This window comes from Rhea pennata, chromosome 2 (genome assembly GCF_028389875.1).
Source record: "Rhea pennata isolate bPtePen1 chromosome 2, bPtePen1.pri, whole genome shotgun sequence".
Classification (NCBI taxonomy): Eukaryota; Metazoa; Chordata; class Aves; order Rheiformes; family Rheidae; genus Rhea; species Rhea pennata.
In genome coordinates, this window is record NC_084664.1 from 54,050,565 (window position 1) to 54,069,226 (window position 18,662).

General features: G+C 33.2%; 1 protein-coding gene across 2 annotated transcripts in view; it reads right to left on the bottom strand.

The window, feature by feature from the left end:
• Positions 1-1,442: 1,442 nt before the first annotated feature.
• The window catches only part of DPY19L1 (dpy-19 like C-mannosyltransferase 1), a 51,095-nt gene continuing 33,875 nt past the window's right edge, over positions 1,443-18,662 (bottom strand). For both annotated transcript variants that reach the window (XM_062569549.1, XM_062569548.1), the window contains 10 exons: positions 17,758-17,838; positions 16,283-16,384; positions 15,444-15,515; positions 14,872-14,921; positions 13,750-13,774; positions 12,075-12,194; positions 7,179-7,353; positions 6,265-6,364; positions 4,830-4,955; positions 1,443-3,373 (listed from right to left, as the gene is read on the bottom strand). In XM_062569549.1, coding sequence (XP_062425533.1) covers positions 3,217-3,373; positions 4,830-4,955; positions 6,265-6,364; positions 7,179-7,353; positions 12,075-12,194; positions 13,750-13,774; positions 14,872-14,921; positions 15,444-15,515; positions 16,283-16,384; positions 17,758-17,838 — 1,008 coding nt within the window. In that variant the 3' untranslated portion in view covers positions 1,443-3,216. The remainder of the gene's footprint in view (positions 3,374-4,829; positions 4,956-6,264; positions 6,365-7,178; positions 7,354-12,074; positions 12,195-13,749; positions 13,775-14,871; positions 14,922-15,443; positions 15,516-16,282; positions 16,385-17,757; positions 17,839-18,662) is intronic.

Consider the following 18,662-nt stretch of genomic DNA (forward strand, 5'->3'; position numbering starts at 1 on the left):
TGCTCAATATTAAAGAACTTAGAGAATACTTCACAGATGACTCACATTTCCTCCCCTAAGTTTATCATGGAAGAGTTGATCTAGCCCATGGAATTTCATTAATGGCTGCAATTTGACATCTGTTCAATATAGAAGCCAAGTCTGCGTTGCCATCCATCTATGCTTATAAGCTAATATTCCAGCTAACATAGTTTTGTTAGTGGTCACATTCATACTACATATTTCCAGAGTTATCATTATTTCTGATAAATTTGGGAAAACTGTTCCTGTATTCCATTCACTGCTCTCCACTAACTTTTGATATTTCTCCTCAGCCTTCCATTTCCACCTAGCAAAACTATATTTGTTCCAGCCAAGGTAGTTAAAAGATGTTCTTAGGCACCATCTGGCTACAGTCTGGTACTCAACCCAGTAAATCCATCTTATCTGCTCCAAAAAAACCAAACAGGTCAGCTTAATCCTCTGCTAAAGATAGTTTATCATAATCTGTTTGATTTTGTACTGACAGACAGTTGAAATGCTTGCATCATTTAGCTACAGTTGAGAATTTGTACATCATACCACTAAGCGACCTTTCATCATCCAAGTAATTACTACGCAGCTGACCAAATCTTAGATTTACAACTTTTGCATGCCATTTTACATCCCCAGTCTTAATGTCACTCTAAGAATTCCTTAACATTTGTACTGTTTAAATATTTATAGAGTTAAGCCTGCCTTTCATACCATACCTGTAATTCTACTCTTTCCTTATAGTACAAGCATAAAGCTTAGATAGAAGAGCACTACTGTCAGTTAAAATTTCAAGTCTTTTGTCCAGTTGCTGAAATCATACCAGAGCACCTTTTTATTTGTCTTTAAAATATCACTTTGTTTTACTGCATCCTTCACATTTTGTAACTTAGGTGAAATAGCACTCTTTATGGAAACAACTGTAACAATGCAATTTGAATACACAGGTCTCAAGCCATAATTTGTATTTCCTAATTGCTTTCAACAATGCTGATTTCCAAAAACTCTGTACTCTTCTTTACGTATTTGCTTTTGCTGAAGGAACTTTCTTTACTTATCCTGGAGTAAGATCCAGGTTTGTGAAACTTGCATCTTAATCGAAAATCCAAGTGAAACTGACCCACTTAGTTTCACTGTTTCAGCTAACATGCCAAAAAAGGTAAAAGCAAAACATTTTTTTAAACGGTAGATAAGAATGACAAAAGGCCAGGAAGCGTTGAATAGGTCTTAGCATCTTTGTCTCACAAAGGTGCCTCATTTTATCTTCATATTAAATGTTACCGCAGGCACAACCATCAAAAGTGAGATGCTGTTATAAATTGTGCCCATTGTACTGAAGAAATTCATTGCATTCAAAGCTAGAAGTATTTCCAATTCCAACAGATAAATTAAGTAAATAAGAGCAGATATGTAACATCAGAAACATGAAAACACTTTACATCTTTTTTTTATTTAACCACATATAAGTACATGTCAACAGTTGGCATAAACCTCATAAAAATACAGTACCTTTTTGTGCTGTAACACTAGTTACAATGTTTATATAAAGATTTTTTCCTGCTTCCTTGAACTCAATTAACATTTTAAAAAGTGACTTCCTGAAAGCCCTTTCTGTGAGTTTCCTTATAGAAATTTTTCCAAAATCTACTCTGTAAAAGTTAAAAGGCTAATGCATTTTCAGCCATTTTCCCTCACTCTCTCGATAAAACTGATTTAAAAAAAAGTTTTTAAATACTGATCAGCTTTTAGAGTAGTACTTTATCGTAAGTTCTCATTTAATTGTTACAATTTCAGGTGTGACAGATGCTACTTCTATAGCACCTAATACTGCTATATGCTATCAGGGCTGAAAAAGACCAGTCATGTTAATAGACTGGTATGTGAACAAAAAACACACATGAACAATATCCAGAGGATCTTTCAACTACTACAGTCTTAGACTGTAGAATGACAATTACTGTAATGTTTCCAATGACTACTTATATAATATCTCTGTCAATTTAGTTAAATGACTACAGGCAGTCCTTGCACTGAGTATATTGGAAAGTAATTCTCTTATTTACAATGTCGGTTTGACACCAAGACAACAGAAAAATTGTAGAACCATTCTAATTTTGTGGAACGATTATGTCCATACCACCATTATGTCTATATTCGTATCACAACTGAGGCAAATTTAATTTTTCTTTAGAGCTGGAGATTCTTCAAACTATCTGAAAGATTAGCATTACCTTACTAAAGCTGGATGAACAATGTACTATCAAATCCAGGCAGGATGGATCTAAGACATGGGAAAAAAAATTGGGCATAAATTTTGAAAGTCATTTCTTATTGAGTTAGGCGCTGAAGGTCTAGTTAAGGCAGTGAAGAGTTTATTTTAGTTTCTTTCTAAGGCTATGACAGATTTTTCCTGAATAAAGCATTTTCCCTTAAAAATTTCACATACACTATGTCAGCTTATGCTGAATGCGTAAGAATGCCAAAATTCTTGAACACTGAGAAGCTAAACTATTGCTGACTACAAATATTACCCTTGTTAGTCTTTTTTTAACATCAACAAGGTACCAGAAAGATGCATCTAAAGCATAAAGTTTCAAGATTGTTTACAAACTTTTCCATTTCAAAAGCAAGCTTAAAGCATGTGTTTAAGTGATCCAAAACGATCAATGTTCTTAATCCTCTCAAAGAAGAAGCGTGTATCTCTCAGACATGACTAATGAAATTACATGACTTCAAATTTCTAGAAAGTATCACATTGTCCAGAAGAGAGATGGGTAATGTTAGTGACATCAGAAATGCAATGCCAGATGCTATAGCACCATTCCTTCCCTACTAGCTGATAAGCACCAACGCTTTAAACAAACTTCCTTTGCTAAAACATTCTGACAGTCCCATTTCACAATAGTATTGGTTTTGAGAATGGAGTTTCTTTCCACAGCTATTTTTAACTTTTTTGGATCAGTGTGAAATAAAATGTGCAAACATATAATCATTTGCATAGCAAATCTCAAGGGACTGACCCTGAAATAGAAATCCAAACTGTTAGGTTTAAGATACTTCTATAATCAGAATTCATTTAAAATGGTAAAAAATAAAATACACATTTTCCTATTTCAAGTTTAGTAGAAAAGGTATTTTTCATTTAGAATTCTTACAGTTACTAGTTAAAAAATTGAAAGACTGATGGTTCTTTGCATTGAGACGTTATTCCTTTGGAACCTTCAGGACTTTGTAATTGCTATTCTCAAATACCGTGATGAAATACGGTCTGGAATCCTTGCTCATAAGGTTACATAAAGGTATTTTGCCACTATTGGCAGGATCCTCCACATCCCAAATTTCAGGCATACTGCAACCAGGCCTAGAAAACATTTTAATATGTAAGCAAAAATTAAGAAATGCCATCAAAAAACATGCAGCTCTTTAAACTCAGTTGTGTGAATTTTTCTATGAACATTTGATTATGCCTTCTCTTTTTTTTTTTTATTTTTACACTATAAATTCTTAACAGATTAGGAAATTAATAATTGTATTAATAATTCAAGAGAAAGTATTTATAAACATAAACATAAAATGTTTATAAATATTTGTAACATATAAAATCTGTCTGCTTTGGGGTTACACAATTAGTAGTGATTAATTTTGAAGAGACAGTATATATTACAAAATGACTTTTAAATTATGCAATATACATTGCCAGAGACCCTCACAACTTCCTAGAAAATGGAAGGCAAACTTCACACCCCCAAAACTTCTAAAGAAACCTCGGGAAATAAAACACCTTAAAAAAAAAAAAAAAAAAAAAAAAAAAAAAAAAAAAAAAAAGGTGGTATTTTCTTGCTCCTTTGTTAAGGCATAAAAGCAACATCAATTCCTTATAGGGTTATTTCTCAAAGTTAAAATTACTGAAAATTTCCTAATTTTGTCAAAGACAATACTAAAAAATAGCATAGATTTATTTCATTTTATTCTAAACATATAGAAAAATAAGTTAACTGAATCAATGGTGCTTTAAAAGGGTAAAAAGAAAAATTACAGAAAAAGCATACCTTTTTCTTAAGTAGTCTAAACATGACAAAATATACAGGAATCTACAATGGTAATATTATGATTCTAAAATTACCTTTTATTCTGCACCTTTTAATCACACTAGACTTTTTTATTACACAAACACATCTGTTCTCTACAGAATTAGAGGGATCTTATCAATGTATGTAAGTAACTGAAGGGAGGGTGTAAAGAGGACAGGGCCAGACTCTTCTCAGCGGTGCCCAGCGATAGGCAACAAGCCCAAACAGAAACACAGGAAGGTCCATCTGGACATAAGGAAAAACTTCTTTAGTGCGAGTTAATAGAGCACTGGAACAGGTTACGCAGAGAATTTGTGGGGGTCTCGAACCTTGCAGATATTCAAAAGCCATCTGGACACAGTCCTGGGCAACGTGCTCTATGTGACCCTACGTGAGCAGGGGGATTGGACTAGATGGTCTCCGGAAGTCCCTTCCAACCTCAACCACTCTGCGATTCTGCAAATTATAACTTGTTTATTTTGTGAACCCCCTCTATATTCTAAAGTGAAGTTTAAAAATAGACACAACATAGTTTTTAAGTGCAAATGAAGACCACAGTGTTATTAATGCGTTACTAACATTAGTTATATGTATTAGGGTCTAGAGAAGCTGGACTAAAATGTATTTTGAGCACAATAAAGTGCCAAAGTTTAAAGATCAACATTTCAAAACTACTGCTTTATGCGAATGCTACACTATTTGTCTGAGTGGCATACTATTCCTGTGAGAAAGATTAAGATTACTCACTTTGTTCTTCTTATGCACCATGACTCTTCTAGAATGTAGTAATCCACTCCTAGTTTTATCAATTCATTTTTAACTTCTTTTGCAGGTTTTCGACTGTACATGGAATATACTATCTTAGTTCTGGCCCTTTAAAAAGAGAAATACCATAAAGGTTAGCTAACAACACAGCAAGAAAACTGTAAGCTTAAATTTTAGGCTACACAGGAAGGCTTATTTCACAAAGCAACTAGTCTAAAATAAAGTTTAAAATAAGAGTGTCATTTGCTTTAATGCAACAATTTCTTTACAAATAGAATGATTCCAAGAACAACAAATACAGTCATTTTTCTGTAGTAGGAAACAACTTTGTAACAAGATCTGTGGTTACTGGGAACACAAAAGGTAAAGATGTCAAATCCCTGTACTTAAAATGTAGTATTCAAGGCAAGATGCAAAGACATCAGTTCAAGCTTGCTTGGACTGGGCATGATCAGAAGAAATTGTTTGCTCAGTCCCCTTTGCCAAAGGTAATTCTCATTGCTCTTGTTTAGACTATTCTTAAATTCAGAATTCAAGATCAAAAGCTCACTCTAAAGTCTGTCTATGCTGAACAGAGCACAACTGTCACTTGTAAACCACAGTCTTGGTTATATTATCCAGTAATACGTTTCCTTGATGGTGCAAAGTATGACATTATCAACTCCTGTTCATTTTCTGATTCTATATCATCTCAAGCTTATTTTCCCTAAACATGCCCTGTCCTGTATTTTGGATTTATGCCAGATAAAGAACTAAGGGCATAAGGGCACATAACATCAGTGTCCCCATCACCTCCTTTATCCCTCTCTATTTTCTTTATACTAAACAAATGATCTGTGACATTAAAATTAAAACAAAAAATCATGACCTTTCCAGGTAAGTCAATTTTGATTTAGAAAAATTTCCTGATTTTGGAAATAATAAAGAACACAACTCAGTGCTTCAAGTTCAATGTCGAATGAACTGGTAGAAGTTTCATTACAAATTTCAACTTCAACTAGTTTTAGTATCTCAATAATTAGATATAAGAAGATAAAAAATAACACTCAGTTGCAGAAAGGTTAAAGGAACAACTGAAGTGGCTTTCTTGAGGAAAAAAAAATCTATGTACAATGTCATAGGAAAACAGAATGTAGAAAGGATGTATTAGTACATGTTAATCCCGATTCAGAATCGTATTTGGATTTTTTTTTGGATATAAGTAAGTTTGAAGCTGTATCTATCTTACAGTACATCCTAGAGAACGAACAAAAATCTTGAAAGAAGTTTCATATGTTTTCAATCTGACTAAATATCAAATCAGGTTTTAGAAATTTTTAATAAGTTTTACTATATAACATGCTGACAGTCCTACTCCATATTACCAATGTTAAGAGCACTAATGGCTAAAAAAACCCTCCTCAACCTTTATATTTACCTCAATCCTGCATCTTCATAATGAGGATGATTTACAATAGGACGAAGTGTAGACAATTTAACACTTGCCATTGTTGGCATTGCTCCTGCAAAAACTGCATCTGAAATACAGAATGAAAAAAATGTTTGAGATTAAGAATCAAGTAGTAAAAGCAGAGAATTGATTTTCAAATATCTAACAGCTTTCTGATAAAATTAAACAACAGAAATGCAAAAAGAGAAAAGTGCTCTTTTGAAAAGACCTACCATGGCACCCACAGGACACACAAAAAATTCACACCTTTTTTTTTTTCAATCTTGACCCCAACATAAGTCATTAGATAACTAAACATCTAATAATAAGTATTTAACACACATTATTTTTCATTCTTGAATAAGTACAATTTATTCATTATAACAACATTTGTTCATTTGTCCCTTCTTATGCCACAGCTAAGTGAGTTTAAAAAAAACGCAAGTCCTTGTAAGTCCTTTCTGGCTAGAAAGTATTTTCCTGCTAAAATGCTAACTACTTTTTTCCAGCTAGTTTTATGACACTTTTATTCACTACAGTAAAAGATGGGAGCAACCACAGCACATCCATTTCCTCTGTCAAAACAGTGATCTTCTATCAGCACAGGATCAGTGTCATGTGCACAAAAAAATGTTTTAATAGGACTTTGCACAAATATTTCTGTTGTAGGAATGCCACAACAGTGTTAAAAACTTCCGTACTGCTAGGCTGGAGTCTAACAAAACAAACATTTTGCTATTTTTCTATTTGAGGCAACTTTTGCCTGGGCAAGTACACGTGACTAAACAGTGACTTTTGGATGGTCCCAAGGCAAAGGAACAGATAGTAGTAATAACTTTGCAGTCATTCTACCAAGTCCTATCACATTAAACAGGGGACAGCTAACATTATTTAATAGTTACCTGGTCTGGTATTGACTTTTATCCATTCTAAAAGTTCCTCCTGTGGCAAATTGCTAAATTCTCCCATGATGTTCCATTGAGTTTGAAGGTTTGATGATCCTTCTATTGTCATCAATGCTAAAATAGCAAAGACCAATATTTTGGGCTGGATTTTACAGAAGAGCCATCCAAACAACTGAAATAGAAGAATCAATTAATCTCTAGACAAGAATTCTGTAACACTATAAGCAGTACAACTGATTTTTATTTCTCTGTAAGGAATCTAACATATATTACAATATGAAACTGTTTTTCAATTGTTCTCTACTATAGTTCAATGAGACCTCGTAAGAAGTACTCACATGTACTGAAAGCAGTGCATTATACTTTTTAATACTATAAAAAAAGAGAATTGATATTAATGCAGCTCCTAAAGTTGTAGTTCAGATATTAAATTCTGCAAGTAAAAGATCATTCAATAATGCTAGCTGCACTTATGCAATATTTTATCTTCTCATATCAAGAGCTTCTGGCTCTAGTGTATTGATTAAGTAAACGTTATTATGCAAATTTATGAAAATATATCACAAAAGTAGAACTTTAGAATATGGACTTAATATTGCTTTATATCCTATGCTTCCTCTCCTGAAGTGAAAAAGATTGCCCTTGGATTTTTCCCTAAAGACTATATGCTGGAGGCTTAAAGCAAATACTGATGAATCTGAAAAAAGTACCAAATTTGTTGTGTTCTTGCTTGGTTTCAGCAAGGATACTTTAACTCATCCATAGCTGAACATTTTAAATCTTGGATCACATTAAAATGTGAAATACTTTTTTTAGTTATTCGTTGTTTGGAACCAAACCTGCACTAAATAAGCACGTTTCACTCAAGAGTACTTTTAGCCACTTTTTAATTACAATATGAAATAACCAAGTTAAATCTCCCACTATTCTGATTACACCAGTTAAATAACATATATTATTTTTGGTATAAACTAACCCTAAATTATAGATTATTTAATTTCCCAAGACACCTCTGAAATACAATATATTCCACTCTTATCCAAAAAAACTTCCTGCTGAACACTCTGGCAAAAATAGCAGCATTATCCAAGGAAACTTAATATACCAAATATGCCTGACCCCTGGCACAGGTCTGGAAGAATGGAAGAGAAATGAATTCATTTGTATGCTGGTCTACATGAGCAAACCTTTTTTTAACAGTAATTGCAATAACCTCAGTTCAATTAAGAACATGTTAGAAGTTCAGAATTTTTTAAAGAGTTTCATAGCTTTTCAAATCAAAGGAAATCGTAATCGATAATGCTTTATAAAATATTAATAATGTTAAGAAATACCTCAATTTAATACTATTTTGTTTATAGAAAGAGCCTAGAATGGCTGAACTTATATGCAGTGCAAAAGCAGCATTTTTTTTTTCCAGGATGTTTCTTATGCTTTTTTTTTAATTGATTCAAATTTTTTCTTTTTGTCAAATAAACAATAAGTTTTAAATCTCTCTAGCTGTCCATCAGATGCCACAAGCTGCAACACTGAGATAATGGTAAGTATACAGATTCATGAAATGGTCTCAAAGAACACTGTATACAAAATTCCTTTCCACTGGTATACCCTCTTTACAAAATTCCCTCTCAGACTAAATATTCACTAACAAAGGGATGTATTTTTACTGGCAGCTGATTAATGTGTCTCAAAATAAAGCAGTTATATTAACATACCCCTTGCAGGTAAATTAAAAGGCCTGCTAGAGGATAGGACAGTGCTGGTCTCATGAGGAGATAATTACATATGTTTATTTTGCCCCCCCCCCTTTTTTTTTTGCGTCTGTAAAGACAAATTGTTGCTGTCAACATATCCTCCAATGAAACATCTTTAAACAATGAAAAAATGGAACACATTCTAGTCAATCATTTGGTCTCAAGGCCTATCTTACCCTGCTCACCCCCTCAAGCACATTGATTCCTCTATATCATTATTACATATACAGAATCAGATTTTTCAGTCTCAAAAATTATTTCTGCTTAGAAGCCAGTAGGGCAGAAAAAAGACTTACGAAAAACAATTTGATATTTTCCTGAGCCTACAAAAAGTAAGTTTTCTTTGCCTTTTGTTTTCTTAAGTCAGAGTAGTCTTAGAAATGGTCTTAGATAAAAGTCTTGGAAATCCTGGATAGCCCTATGGGTCACAGGATGTCAGAGTTTCTCTCTTATATTCAACTCAGCCATGTGTTACCTGGAAAATTACCAGCAGCTCCACACTAAAAAAAACTGCACCAGTCAGACTGGAGAGAATCTAGCTTGTCTTTTACAGGTATGAATCAGCATCAACCTAGTGAACATTTTAAAGGCAAAAGAACCTTCACTGACAGCAACATGAGATTTTTTTTTAAAAAAAAAATTTACTTATATTACAGCTGGTCATTTACCTTCTTTTGCACGGAACAACTCCCTCAAACTACAGCAGACTAAAGCCTTATTTTTCCTATCATTCAAGACCTAGTTCTTTCAATCCAACTTCTTCTCCACTATGCTGCAAAGAAGAGGGAAAAAAGCCACTGGACCTTGGCCATCCGGTCCAACAGAACAGCTCCCAGAATAGATGATCATTTGCATTTGTACCTTCCTGAGAATCTTGCTCTCATTCTACAACCAAAGAAATAAGAGCAGAACACCCAAAGGACCAAACAGCTTTTAGAAGCAGAATACCTCTTGACTTTTTTTTGTTGTTGTTGTTCTTTCCAATCTCTCCTTTTAAACACAATCTTTTCTACTGATAGATGAATAAAAGTTAGTGCCATAAACTGAATCCTGTAAAACTGATACAACTTGAAAGGGAAAAAATATATATATTGATAAATTACTCTGAACCCTTCCTTTTTGCAAATATTTACATAGTGTTAACATGGCATCTAAAAATCTAAAAGGCAATGATTACTGAAAGTACCATATTTCATTAAGTGGCACAATGAACTTAGTTGCAATAGTACAACAAAAACACTGTTATCCAAAGTGAATTTTGAATTATATCTAAAAATGAATCAAAAATATAGCTTTGGTACTAAAATCAATGAATAAATAAAGGTAAAACTTTTACTAGTTTGCCATGTACTAGGTAGCTTACAATACAAAAAAGCAAAGGAGACAACCTATTACCAGAAACCTTCCTATCAGCTCATCTTTCATCATTACCAGTTACAAGGTACTTTTTCCATATATTTCAGAAAATATTCTCTTGATACAACAGAAAAAGAGTAGTTCATATTTTCTTCAGTAACACATTTGTCAATTTGCAGAGGTTTGACAGAATAGTACGAAATTGAAAGTTCACTCGCTACAAAATTACACAAGAGTTTTAACTCTTGATGTATTGTATTGTATATTGTATACCAAGTGCGTAATAGGGCAGAAAAGCCTACAAATTTTCTTTTAGGAACACAAACAGTTAAAACAAGAATTAAGAAGAAATTTCCTCTGGACAGAATTCACTTCTATGATAATTCTGCCATCCATAAATTACAACAATATGTTAGAAGGAGATAAACAGATTTTTTTTTGTTGTTGCTTTTCTGATGTCTTAAAAGCAGTTTCATTGCTTTTAAGCAATGAAAATACTGTACGCTGACATTTCCACAGAGACACTCTGTGAAAGTCTGCTTAGAAAGTTTTAACTACAGTGTAACTGCTATTAATTACTCAACCAACCAGATCCCGAAGAGGACACCAATGCTGCAAGATCAAGTAACTAAAAGCTGGGCAGTGTCATAAGAGCACCTGCCTGCCTTACAGAATGGCAACAGAATACAGGACAAGCAAGTTTATACTAAGTCTGAACACTGATTTCCAAGGTGACTAAATGAATTTACTTTTTAAAGAGTATTTGAACATATAAAATGCTATGAACATGCGAAAATACAGATTCCTTTCATGTCAGCAAGCACTCAGTACTTTTGCATATGAGGCGCCCAAGTGAAAAAAAAGGCACCAAGAAAGTAAGGAGCACAATATTAAACAAGACAGATTACCATGTAGTCTGTACCACATTATGGAAGAACTGTCCTTCCCTGTATTCTTTATCCCATTGATCCTCATGGTAGTGTTCCCCATATAGACCTTCTTATCAATTCCCTGAAAGTTCAGCATTAATCATCTTCATTCACCCTCTGTGTGGGATATTTATTTCGTATGAGGTAAGTAACACTTTCCAGACAGAGGACTCGAAATCCTACTTTTGCAGCAATTGTGAAGCTTCTGAAATAGCTACTCAGATACAGATTCAATCAAGTTCACCTCTCAAAAACACAACTACTGAAACATGAAAAGCCAATTCTAACAGACATTTCATATGTGGAAACCAATCTAACAGTGCTGTCTGTTATGGGTGATTTCAAGCTAGGAAAATTAAATCTGAGTTAGGCACACTACTTCTGATTTTTAAATCATTTTCAACATGCAACACTATTTAGAAACGTCTTTTTAGAGTAAATTAATAAACTAAAAACATGAAAAGCAATCCAAAATGCTGTGAAAGCACAATGTAAACAAATGTAAACACCATTTGGATAAAATCAGTAGTCGATACAAACCTTGCAACGGCATAGAAGTGTTCAAATAAAACAAAATCTAGTATATGCCTCCGTATGCTCAAGCTCAATTCACAGTGTATTAATTTGTATAATAATGTAGCTGGACAAGTTGTATAATAAAAGATTTTTGCTTTACTTTGGCGGAGGAGAGAGGGGAACATGCGTAGCATTATTTTTAGACAGACTAATTTGTTTATTTTTAACTGGTATACTCAGATTTAGCAACTACAAACACAGAAATTTGTTTAAAAACAGACAGCTAGGTAATAATACAAGTGTTGAGACAGTTATAGAATCAAAAAGAAAGATCTTACCTGTTTTGAACACACTAAGGAAGCCATAACACAAAGATGTGGTGTCAAAAACAGTTTCAGTCTCATAATTAAAATTGCTAGGACACTGTACGCCAACAGCTGCAATGTATGATATACCAGCTGCAAAAACAAACATACCACACAGGAGCATAAGCTAGCATTCGTAAACATTTCATTTCTATCTTAAATATACAACTTCTTTTTCAGTATAGCTTAAATTACAAGCTTATCTAAGAAAGAGTATGTCAAAATAAAGACCTTCACATTTCAGATAGCAATAACAACTTTGCAATCTTCTTTACAAAAACATGTGTAGTATGTTAAGATATGGCACAACATGAGGGAGAAACAGTAACAGTACTACTAAAAACAGCTAGAGAAATGGCTAGCTATCCAAAAGATCCTGAGGCACAACGTGATATGTAAAATTTCTTGTGTAACTTATAAATAGTGAATAGACCTTGTTGTTTAATATCTAAAATACTTAACAAGCATGAAATGAAATAAACAACTAAAATTATCCTCAGTAATCACACAACCACAGATCTGCTTATAGCATCAGACTGCTTTAGCACTTTCAAAAGTAAAAGCTTAGAAAGTTCAACAAGCAGAGACATCATTCAACACTCCTAACATTGAATCTATCTCACCTGTGGAAGTGCTGTAGTTAAACATTAAGCATTGATTGAAAAAAAAACCTGTATCTGATTGATTGCTTAAAATATTTTGTATGGCATGATATTTCTCTCATAGTACAATCTACAATAAACTGCTAAAACACCCAGAAAACAGAAGCTCCTTAGGAAATCTCTGGTATGCATGGAAAATGAGAGTTCATTCCTTCATGTCTAAATCAATTATTATAAAGCTGATTCAGTATTTTTGATATATCACTATTTTCCCAGTTATTGAAATAATTCAGTAATTTCATACTCTAATGAGTAAATTATTTGGCTTTCCTAAAGCCACCATATGCGCATTTAGAACTGATCTTCAGTGAACTGTTTGCTTATTTTACTCCAGAGTTATACTAGGTTTCATACTGAAGAATTTGAATAAATGGGTATGAAGGTCAAAAAGGGTTATAAAAAGTTTCTCTTGCAAGCTTTGGCCATGTTAGCTGTTAAGAAAATTTCGTATCCTCTATGCTGACTTAACTGGAAAAAAAAAAAAAAAAAAAAGAAAAAAAAAGCAACCGTACACTGTTTAGGTAATTTTACTAAAAGAATCACATGTAGAACTGTTTTCATTGTGGCACATATAAAAAGGAATTTTAAAAAGATAATGTTATTTGTCAAACAATAGCAAGCTTTGTCATCACTGATAGAAAATTATACCATAAAACTACATATAGTAACCATTCACCTTCTCAGTCTGTATGGGGAAAACGAAAGGCCCAGCTTAAGATTAGCATTCTGTGCCTCTACAGCAAAAGCCCAAAAGATTCCTCTCCTGCACTACCTCCCCTCCTATTAGCTAATATATATTTTTTTTGTTCAACATTCCAGAGTTATTTTGGTAATATACCAGACCTAATATAGAACAAGGAAACAGAAGCAGAAGTGAATACTTAGCTTCAAATAGTCACGTATCAGCATCAGACCACTGCAATTTGTATTTCAATATTGAATATTCACGTTAACTTCAGAACAGAACTGTGCAGAATGAGTCCTACCTCACCGTGGTTAGAACGTTCTTCTCTGAATGAAAAACAGAAAAATCAAATTATTCGTTTATATCATACAGAAGCAGTTGCTTTATATTAGAATCATATATGACTATTCTGAACAACTGAATGAACCTGGTAAGCATGACTCAGCACCTGAATAGCTATTTTTTTCTTTTTTTTAAACAATCTTTGAAACATATTGCAAATCAGTAACTATTCTCCTCCATCACATGTCTATTTGCAATCCAAAAATTAATTTTAGCATTTTTTTAAATTATTTCCATGGATTACTTCACACATAAGAGTTTATTTAGAGAATATCTCACTAACATAAAAGAAGTAGAACACTTCTTCAGAGTCAATCACTTTACTCAGTTACTACATATGTGGTGTTCGGATTCTTAGAAGGAAATACAAATGTTTATATAATCAAAATGATGTACGCCTGCTGTTCTGCTAAAACATCTGTGAGGACAGGATGGTGAATCCTGCTCACATTTATTGAAATTTTGAAAGAAGGCCATCAGACTACAGAAAGCAGAGATCACTGAAGTGATCAGAAAAATATAAAAGAAAGAAAACACAGCAAAAGATGTGTCAGGGAAATGAACAACACTCAGTTGGCCAAATTCCCCATTCTTGAGCCTAATATCAACAGCTGATGACAAATGGATGTAACAGACAGAGCAAGCATTACACAGATTTAGTAAATAAAATGAATATGGTAGGGATTCCTTTCTAAAGATGAAACTCAAGTATCTTGGTAACACAGGAAGAAAAACAAAGGGGAGGAATGTGTTTGCATTCACTGTTTATGGCAGAAAAGTGAACAGTAGCATAAATAAACATTGGTTTAAGAACATACAGCAGAAAAATATATTACCAAAAAACATTTGGGTGAAGAGGTTAGGATATCCAAAACTAAGTTCAGCAGCTAAACTTAGTTTTAGACGTCCTGTAAAAACATTGTAAATATCACATCCAAGTCATTAAGTTATTGAACTGCAAACAATCTACAGTTCAAAAGGGGCCCACACAATGTAAAATTCTAAATTATCTAGCATATATCAAATCAAATAAACTTCTGGCAGAAAATTGTTTTATATTCAAAGAGAAGACAACATTTACCTTTCACACTGGCCTTTTTGAGATAAAGTCCACACAAGATATTTAATTGCCTGAAGAAAATGAAAGCCAATAAGAAGTATGAATAAACTTTCAAAAAATATTTTAATGTATTTTCAATATTTGCAAAATTAAATTGCACCTGGGCAATCCCATTCTAAGATTATATTAAGATTAAAAAAAGCAATATTCCAGCTAAAAGTTCTTTGTTAGCATGTTTAATTAGCCAGGCAGTTTTCAGTTTCCCATCTGTTCTTGTGTAAACTGTAAGTTGTTTTTACACAAATCATGCACAATTAGATCTACAGAAACAGTTATAAACTACAGTTATAGTTCTCCTCAGCTAAAGGACAGAAATTTGTGTTTGGCACTTTAACATCAAAGCAAGCTTTGCCACTGACTTCTGGACTGCACTTTTCCCAATCTATGTAACGAGAATACAAAATTTTATTCAAAAGTTTTTAAAGAATCATATTTTACCTAGCTTTCTCCTACCTCAATATAAATAGAGGCCCCTTCAAAAAACCTAAAAAGCAAATTCAAGGAAAAGGTCATTCATTAAATCAATCACTTACCCTTCTAATGATTACCACCAAAATCACCAAAACAATTGGTAGCAGCAGAGTCTTTGTGTATCTCACTGGAGTCTATAATGGAAATAACTGCATTAACTGCTTTCCACTCATCTATAATTGCTATAATGGTCATTTTACAGAAGATAATTTGAAAAAAATCCTTCCTCAAAGCAAATGTAAATTTAAACATACAACAAAAACAAAGCAAGCTTAAAAGAGACTAAAATTTCAACTCTACCCAGAAATCTCAGTGGAGATTGTAATACTAGAGCCATGAGCAAATATTCCCTATTTCTTTGGCCAGCTTTCCTCAGGCTAAGAGTAGATTGAATGCCATCTGAATTTGAGTACTATGGTTTGAGGAACCTATAAAATTTCTAAATATGTATCTACATACCGATTAACTACAGAAGTCCATTAACAGCAAATTAAGAAGCATCAATGCTCCTCTGCAATCTAAATCCACCACATAGGACCCTTATAGCTCTGATCCCATTTTCCCTTTATTCAACATCAATTACCAATGGCCACATAAAATCTTAAGTTTGCAAAACTGTAAATTTCCATTTGCCCTTGAATCAACACTTCTTTCATTCAAGCAAATGTTTTCTAGAACTGAAATCAAAACAGTCCTTTTAGTCCACTTAAAAAAAGTAACAAAGCCAGTTAAATTTAGCTGAAGTCCGTTGATGTCTCTAACTTCACCAGTAACCTCTTGAATTCCAAAAAAGAAAAGCCCTACGATGCAAGGAAGAGACGGTTCTCACATGTTTTAAGTTACAAATTAATATAAACCAAAAGGTTTCCAGTTCCACAGTGATCTGATTTGATCAGATTACCTCTTTTTCCATGAAGTCAAATTCTGCAGCACAGGTGTACATCAATGTATCAAAATCCTTGTAGCCAGTAAACTTAGATTTTAACAGATTACCTATATGAGCCTGGTAGGAAATAAAAAACAAAAGCAGTAGTCAGTAAAATTGGCCTATGTGCTGAAATGAAGCAGCTGAAATGTAAATATAAAGATTTTTAATTAGAAGAGAAGTCTACAGGATTTACAATATTGTGACAAAAGCACCAAAAATTTTTTCAGGTAGATTAAATGAGGTTTTCAATAAGAGAGCTTGGACAAAATAAAAAGTGGGAAGTGGTTGAATAAGGGAGTTATCACTGGGACTGTGCTCAACAAGTGTACAGTTTTTGCATACTCATTTTAAGATACGAGCTTGCCACCTTTTACCCCTTGATGTAGCATCTGCATAGATAACATCTAAACAGCAGAATCTGGTAATAAAAGGGCCAAAGTGCAATGAGGATTCCTAGTCATAACAAAGATTTCAAAACTGTCTTCTTAAATTAGCTTCACAGAAAAGTAAACTAAGGAATTGAGCAAATATAGGAAAAGATATCATAAGATACCAGAAATGCATAAAGCTCTACAAAGCCACATTTACAGACAAACAAAGCATTTGTTAAATCAGTGGTAAAAAAGTTTGTCTTTTCACAGCTTAGGTCACAGTATCTCAAAATGATAATTCATAATGAATGGGAAAGCAATTACACAATTTCTCCTCCACTTCTGGAAAAGTAACCCTGGGGGTTTCAGGAAAATATGTAAGTAAGATGATAAAAATCAAAATATTAAAAATTAAAAGTTTTCTAAAGAAACTAACCTAAATAAATGAAACACATCAATACTTTTCTTGGAGCCTCCATTGACTTCAGCTGATATGTATTACTTTCTGATTTGCCATTAGTTGATTTTTAGTTTTATTACTATACTATTCCCTTTCCCTGATGCTATAAAGTTTAATATAACCTGTTTCAAGTGAGATTTTTAAAATAAAAAAATACGTAATTACATAACAGAAATGTAGGAAAATAAAGGTTCCATGTGTAAAGTAATGCTCTTCCACAAAACATGAAAGAGGCTTTCTAACATAAATGAAACATTCCAAACTTACTTCAAAGCCTGAGAATAGTTTCATTAAATTGCTTCCCATGGGCCTAAAATATCTTATTGGGCATGTGTACTTCCAGACTAAGGAAAATTTCCTTCTTCCTATTTTAACTCACCTTCTCTCAACATCATGCTTCACTGACAAAATAATGTTACTTTTTAACCTAACTCCCACTTCAGTTTCATTTAATTTAAAAAGGAAAAAAAATAGAATCGTAAATGACCTATCATATAAAATATTACTGTAAGTATCACTATCACATGAATCTATTAGAAAACAGTACCTAAAGAAAGTGTTATGTAACACCAGACAGCTTTCTGAACAAAAATTAAGCTAAGAGAAAGAACACTTACATCATCAGCTATCCCAAACGCTAAAGAAGTCAGATATTTCAAGGCCACTGTCCCAAATATCCAGGCACATCCTTCAATGACCTTAAAAATATATTCAAAATGATATAAACACGTCTTAAATGAAGTTGAAATAAAAAAACTTGCTTTTTAGAAAAGCTTGTTAAATTAAGCACTTAGTCAAAAACCCTCAAATGTCACCACCAAGAAGTGTAACTACCTCTAACCAAGTACGCTTCACCAAGTAGAGTGCATTGTGGTGTTTTGTATTTTCCTCCTGTTACAGCTGAAATCATTTTTGTGTAACTGATTCATGTTATGGCTGTATCACTACACACTGCATTGTAACAGAGGAGATACCTAAGCCGCTTTTAAACAGGGCAGACTAACTTTGAAATCCTCTGAATTTGAATTCTGTTTTGCATACACTGGGGTAGTAGGATTATTTTCCACCAACATTATGAGTTTGTACTGTTCTACTAATCCAACCCTTTGGAGGACTTGCTTATTTACAGCACCTTCACCAGATAAACTCAAGTTAGAAATTCTTGGAAATACAAATAAAATAATTTATACTTTTAGTTATAGATTAGGTTTATCCCTACACCAGAATGATGCAAAAGAAATTCTAGACAATCTAACTGAAGTTACTTCCATTTCTTTATACAACCAACTGAACTGAATAGGGCAACCTATCTGACAGACACTAGGAACAGATACTTTCAGAGAGCATATAGCAACAAAATACAAACTTTCCTTTAACGCAATCAGAGGGGTAACATGACTGCTGGTTGCATTCAATCGTCATATTTACTAGCTGCAAACAAACCTATATTCCTGGAAGGTACTTAATTCTTTTCTAAACACTTTCATATTTTTTGCTTCTACAGTAACTTTCTTCCATCTCC